General features: G+C 39.8%; 1 protein-coding gene across 1 annotated transcript; it reads right to left on the bottom strand.

Moving 5' to 3' along the window:
* Window positions 1-4616: 4616 nt before the first annotated feature.
* On the bottom strand, window positions 4617-4910 carry SMIM36 (small integral membrane protein 36). The gene has a single exon (XM_053452721.1). The coding sequence runs from the start codon at window positions 4908-4910 to the stop codon at window positions 4644-4646; it is 267 nt and encodes an 88-aa protein (XP_053308696.1). The 3' UTR covers window positions 4617-4643.
* Window positions 4911-7159: the final 2249 nt, after the last annotated feature.

Below are 7159 nucleotides of genomic sequence, written 5' to 3'. Positions count from 1 at the left end.
GCAAATGTCCTTTTTTCTGTGTATAATATTTACATTTCACGGATCTCTTTGTTTCCTGCTTCATCCTCCATGATGAATTATGTGTAGGTGCATTGTTGGTTTTGCATAAATAGAAATATGAATGCGTACATAGCCTCGGTTCAAGTCGGGCAGGTTGTGTCATGTCCTTCCCACTGAATACCAGCCTTCCAGGAACATAAGGGTCCTTTGTCTTGACACGGTATCTGGATTATACAAGAATTTGTTGTTATGGAAAGCAATAGATTGTTACTCATTCCTCCAGTATCAAATATATAGCTGATTAAATCATATTCCTTAATATTAAGTAAGCATTTTGTTAGATGCATGGAACTGCCTTCCAATGGAAGTGGTAGAGGTTAATACAGTGAGGGTATTTAAATATGCACGGGATAGGCATATGGCTCCTCAATTTTTAAGGTGTATTAATATGTAGCTTCCATGTAATGTTAGCATAGCGTGATGTGATATCACAGCTACGTTTACTTGTGATGTCATAGCCACATACAATCCCATTGAACCATGAATGAATGTTTTGAAGTATGTTAAACAATGTAACAAAAAAATATAGTACTGCCCCCACCACCACCACCACCTCCGATAAGTAAAATGCTTTGTGTCGATATATCGTCGATATATCCCAACTCCAAAATTGAAAGGATTTTACCCCGGGCAAGCATACACTTTAGGAACAATTATTGGAAAGCATAATATTAATTGCTTACCTGGCATGAGCTTTGCTTGGTTAAGATTATCGCTAAAGAACTTTCTTTCAGATACGGTCTGATACATTGTATGTTTACGTAGCGAAAACCATTTATGATTTAACTCCACTCACCAGGGCCAAGGTCCACTGATTAGCAGACTGCTGCCTGCCCTGGAGTCATCGATAAAGATACACTCTGCCATTAAATGTACTTTTATATACAATTAGTTTCAGGGCAAAGTTATCATGGAATATAAACTCAGAGATATCCATTGGGTTATAGGAAGTCTATCTCTTGTTATTTAAAGCTGACGTTTGCACATTAACAATCAGAACTTGTGATCGATAAATCACCCTAGCCTGATGACCAGCACATATACATCGTTAATATATACATGTTAATTGCATTTAAAGTCCCGCGTGGCACCGTTTTAGATTAGATTGATTAGGTGATGCAAAAAAAAAAAATGGAACCCATGAAAATTAGTGACATCAAACTTGTATGGAGAATTTGACTGTAATGGAATTCGGCGTCTGGAAGCAGCTCCTGACTCGATTTTCCAGCCTTCTCCAAAACAAGGGCCTCTTAAGAAGTCAGATTAAGAACCTTAAAACCTAATTTGAAACCGGTCAGTTTCAACTAGGTCACTAAGTGCAAGGCAGCCTGCGGTTTCCGCATCGCGGCTGGTAATTATAACCCTGGCAGGGCATCGTGTTTTGTATGTACCCTTCCATTATTAAGGTGAAACCAAGATGAATTCCTGGAGCAGGAGCCAAGAACTCAGCTTTTCCGATGCCAGAGGCTTGTACTTTAATTTACATCAGAATTTACATTCAGCTTAAAATAACTAAATCCTACTGGTTAATAAACTGGTTATGAGGAACATAGATCGTTAGCAACTTCAGAAAGTGTGAGGCGCTGTTGCCAGCCCTAGTAAAACTACAGCTGACATTTATTAACATTAATGACAAATCACATGATATCAAGGAACAGGCCCCTAATTTTTTTGCGGAAAAATTAAATTCCCCCACTTGAGCCTTGCTGGGCATTTCTCCAACAAACACTGGGCAGATCTGCTAAATCCCTCCCTGCTGATGAGGATCTCCAGATCTTCTGCGCTTATTGCACGACGCTAGGTTTTACAATGTGATTGAACACGGAGCCGCCAACGATGGTCTGTAACATAGTAACAGGCATGTTTCGTACCCAAGGGCATCGGTTTCTTTTAACCATGGTGTCCTAGACCATACCTTGGAACAGGGACAGGTCTGGCCTCTAGGTTTTGGAATATTATTGTAGCTAGCAACAGGACTTAATGGAAAAGTCATCCCTGTTTCTTTATTATGAGAACAGAATAACAATTAAATGACTATGACATCACAGAGTAACCATCCAATAAGAGAGTATCTCCATTCAGCACAAACGCAGAACACCTACAGCCACAAGCATTAACTGAGCCTTTTCAACAATAAAACATACCTCCCCACCGCATTATTGTATGTTTAGCTTAGTCACTCTAAGGGCTGACTTGTGAATATTATTGCATGACTTCCTAGCCAATCCCTGCTTTTGCACAGGTTTGCACAAGCATTTGCAAAACTGTTTCAACTGGGGACCAATGCTGGTTTTCTCAAGAAGGAGATATCACCCTCAGTCTGGCCTTTCCTCAAAGTGGTTGGTTTGTTTATTCCCCTGTTCTAGAGTTAAGCCAAAAAGTCTCGTGTGATGTCACTGACGTCAGGTGGGTTCTTGTCGGTGTCCTTGACAAGACCTGTAAAAGCCCGTGTTACAGATTTGGGATTTAGTCATAAAGTTTGTTGTTCTAGATGAGCCCATGTTGGTTTGAGTGAGAGCCAAGCCCAATGCCCACCTCTGCCAGAAGGAGAGGAGCCCAATCTGGAGCAGATCCAGCTAATAGAGCCTCCTTCCATTCTGTCTTTGGGTCATCACTTGTGTTCGGAAGGAGGCTCATTGACACTTTCAGTGCCTTTGGGGGCTTATTAAGTGTCAGGGCAAAATATATCTGAGCTTTAAAAGACATGCGTTCCATCGCACCTCGTTGTGGAAAGTAGGTGACAAAAGATATCACCCGGGTATCATTTTTTTACACTGTAAATCAGGTGACCATTCCTGCGCGGTGTCAAATTGCTAAAAGCTAATGTTCTGCTCACGTCTGAATGATTTTTTTATTTAATTATTTATTGCACAATCTGCTTTTCTTTCTTTTTTTTTTTTACCCTTTGTCTAAATATAAAAAAAAAACAAATTCTTCCCACACCACACGCAGTGTTAATATACAAGCTTCCTGTGTTCTGTTACCATGGCAACCCTGGATAAAAATCGGGAACGTCCTAATTTTCTTAAACCTTTAAATCGTTTTGTTGTTGTTAAAAAGGCACAAAGTAGTGGATTGACGAATACTAGCATTTCTGAAGGTCTTGTCGAATTTAATTGCTGATACGAGTTTTATTCTGTTCTTAAAATAAAAAAGATGTTTTATGGTATCCATAGCAACTAAACAATTTCAACAATTCCAGTATTTGGATGGAAAAAAAAAACCCTCAGTGATAATTGGCTGGTGTAACGTATAGGTAGTTCAACTAATTGTTGATTAAAAAAACTCAATTGAGCTTCAAGTATGTATTGGCTACAAAATAGCAAAATATAATTTTGCTGCTTAAAGGGATATTACAAGTTTGTAGAACGCAAGTAAAATTCTATCTCTGAACGGTTTGGAAAGGGTTAACATAAAGTCACTGATGTACTGCTATTTGAAAGCATGGCAACTTTAAGTAGATTGTTAATTGCATCATCCGGCAAATAAAAACCCAAAACATTGCTAATGCAGCTTTAGAAATCTAATTTATATCCTATGATTCAGAACATCTTATGAAATCCTCCCATTTGCGGAGAAAAGGCAGATGTTCATCCTGCCCACAGAGAATTTCAGACACATGTACAGACTTGGAGAGGAAAGAAAAATACAGAATAACTGAAATGCTGTCATAAGTCAAACTAATACTGTGTACAGGAAGGTCGGAATTACACCAGGATCGGGGTAGGGATGAGGTTAAAAATCTGGTCTGGAAAAAGCCAAGAGGAGATTATGTACGATCATTTGATTTAAATGCCCTTCTTCTTAAAAAACCACACTCGTGTTATCGGCTTCACGATTCCGTTTTATTATTTGTTCTAATCCCGACACGAGCTGAATGTGTATGGGGTTTAGACGTGAGACATGAGGTTCTTAACGCTTTGGACCCACATCAATAAGTTTATCCGTATAGCCAACCTAGAATCTTAACGACTCTTCTTCAGAACAATGGTTGAAACGTAGAGGTTCTTGGAGGAATCCTAGTGTCAAGTAGGGAGCGTTTTGTTAGGTATGCTGGAGGGACACCTTTCCAGCCCATCGATTTTGATCAGATGACCCAGTGGCCACATCAAAAACCTCCCAGTCCAACTGGATTTTGTTGGGTCTACAAAGGAGCCACATACAGGAATCCAGTTGTGTTTCTGAGGGTCTATGACCAGATTTCGGAAGGGAAGTGATCACGGTGTAGGGGTAGGTGCTGTATGTGGACCAAAACAAAATCAGGGTCCTGCTGTTTTCCAGACTCCAATTTTTGCTGGGATGCCATTTGACGAGAGGCAGCCGTTTAGTAATTTAAATACTAAGGCCTTTAGGGTAAGAAGTATAAGAAGCCCTATCTTTGGAATCTAAATCCATCCCCTTGTACAAATGGGATGGAAACCCCTAATATTTGACTTAATGCTCAAATACAAGACCTTGCATCACAGTGCTGCTCAAATTAATCTTTATGTTTACTTACTTGGCAAATGTGGACTTCTGTGTCCCAAATCTGGGCATTCTGCGGGTCGCAGACGCCCAACTCCGAAACCCTACGCTTTCAGGAGTCAAACCACTGTGATTTTCTTCTCCAATAAATCGGTGGTGGTGTTCCCGTAGGCCTTCCCCCAGGCAGCGCTCTGCTGCATCACCACCAAGCGAATAGGCGACCTTTTATCAGGCAGGGTGTCCGGGGCATACTCCTTGCTGGGATCTTTCCCCCTGCAATCATAAAGTATGCAGGAGACGAGGAATACCAAGAGTAAGATAACATAACTGGCCACCAGTATAATCAAGTTCAAAGTTACTGGATCAATTTCCAAATAAAATTCCATCCTGTCCCATATTCTTATGGTGCAAACCAGGCTGCTTCGGTCTGTATTGTGACGAGCTGGTGGCAGATAGCAGAGCCCGGGTTCTAATAGCCGTACCGGCTTTGGTGGTAAAAATACTTTCTAATCCGCTGCACTCATTTCTGGACTGCATGATTAAAGCTCCTCTGGATAATAACTTAATCTCCTTCTTTGAAAAACCTACATAGGAGATGCATTTCAGTGATTGAGGGGAAAGCATAGTTATATCCCGAGCCGATTAGAAATCTGGATTGCCAACGCATTCTTTTTTTTTTCTTTCCTGGAATTTATATTTATTATATATTTGTTAACCACCCCGCACAAATTCCTGGTCTTCCACCTCATTGTCCACATGGTGTATAGGATCATTATTAACATAATTTTTTTTATACAGCGCCAGTGCATTCTGCAGCGCTCTTCAATGGGATGCTCAGGGCTCTAACAATTCACCAGAACGTAAACATGTAAACTGCATGTATACCTATAAAAAAATATTTTCCATTTTATAAATGGCCGGGCGTGAATAGAATTCTGATGATTTGCAACATATCTTGCGTTTTTTACTCTTTATAAATACCTCCAACGGGTCAGTCGGGGGCCTTCAGGCAACAATATTAAGCTTTTATTTTGTTACTGTATCTTGTTTGTATTGCATATCTTTATGTTGGCTTCAGTAGTTAATCTCTGTGTACATAAATCTTGTAAAATTGGAAGCCTGATCCACCCGCAATCACCGAAGCCAGTTTTCATTATGATTGTCTCACTCCGCCCAGTGGCCGGTCCCGGTATTGCAGCAGTCTCTGTTTCGTTATCTCCTCTGTTGTTGTAAGAGATTAGTTGCAGGTATGTTATAGAAAAGCACGCAAATTATTATCTATGGGATGAACTTTTACGATAACAAGAACATACATTTTCATCCAGATATGCTACTTATGTCTCAGCTCAGATGAGGAAATCAACTTCAAGGATCAAATTAACAAGTAAACTTTGGACCTCATAAAAGTTAAAATGTCATATTCCAAGTTCACATCTAATATAATTGGCCGATAATGTTGATAATGTGGCCTTCATAAACCCTTTATAGTACAGTCAAACCGATTTAGGTGTCGGTCGCCCATGCATGCCAGATATGTTTACGATATGTTTAATAAAACTTGGAAAAATACACTAATACAGAATTTAAACATGCATGGGATAGACATACGGCTCCCGAATCTAAGACGAGACCAACGACTGATTAACGATTGAGTCTTTACAGCAGGGCCATTATTATCAATCATGTGATATTTGGATGACTTTACCGGCTCAAACACCACGCTGAGCTGATGCTTTATGGCAGTGCTAATAAAGTCTTTTCGATCATAGACTTCCATTAGTCAGAGAGTTTGACTGGATTATTAAGACCGAGCCATCCTATTGTTCCCCGCAGGCAGCATGATAAGGAGTCGGGGTGTTTGTCTAGTAGATTGGGGATCAGATAACAAAACGAGAACTTGGCTGATATGCATCCAATTATTATTACACAACAACTACAATTGTTTTAGAAAACAAAACAGCACAATATGTACGAAAACTTATTTTTAATCTGATATTAGTAATAAAAAAGGTTCTAAGTGTGTTACAAATTATCCGTGCATGTTTTCTGTTCTTAGATATTATATTTAACCAACAGATGGCAGACTTTATTCATACACCGAAGGCATCTGCTAGAGTGCATAATATTAACATCTTTATCATATTCATACCAAGCACATACTTTTTATGGAACCGGCTGAATAACCAAGAGATGTTTAATGGAAGTTGATGGTGTGCAATGGAAGTCCAATGGTTGCCTCTGAATTTGGTAGGAACCTTTGCAAACTCAGTTGGGAACGCCGTCTAATCTGCCCCAGTGTCCTTCAGCTTCCCTCTTACTACCCTTCTGAACCTGGATAACTATCCGGCTTAAGAAGTCAGGTGTAAACAAAATAGTAATTAATGGCACTCAACGCATGAGTCAAGTCATATCCTCCTTAATCTGATGAACGTTGGACACTACCTGTCCGTGCCTTCTCTACTAGGTTCCCTTCTTGACCACAGGAGATCCAGTCAGGGTTATTGTTAAGTTCTTGCTCAATACCAATCCCCTGAAGTTTGGTTTAACATCAGTACTTTAAAAGTTGTGACAACTTCTAGCTTCCAGATGTTCTAATTGCACGTCTCATAGATTTTTTGTTTTTTATTAAGCCCAT

Source organism: Spea bombifrons, chromosome 13 (genome assembly GCF_027358695.1).
Source record: "Spea bombifrons isolate aSpeBom1 chromosome 13, aSpeBom1.2.pri, whole genome shotgun sequence".
Taxonomy (NCBI): Eukaryota; Metazoa; Chordata; class Amphibia; order Anura; family Pelobatidae; genus Spea; species Spea bombifrons.
The sequence above is the reverse complement of the archived record's forward strand: the minus strand, read 5'-3'. Positions and strand labels throughout refer to the sequence as shown.

Coding starts and splice junctions, on each gene's coding strand:
- SMIM36 (XM_053452721.1), bottom strand. CDS start 4,910: ATGGAATTTTATTTGGAAATTGATCCAGTAACTTTGAACTTGATTATA.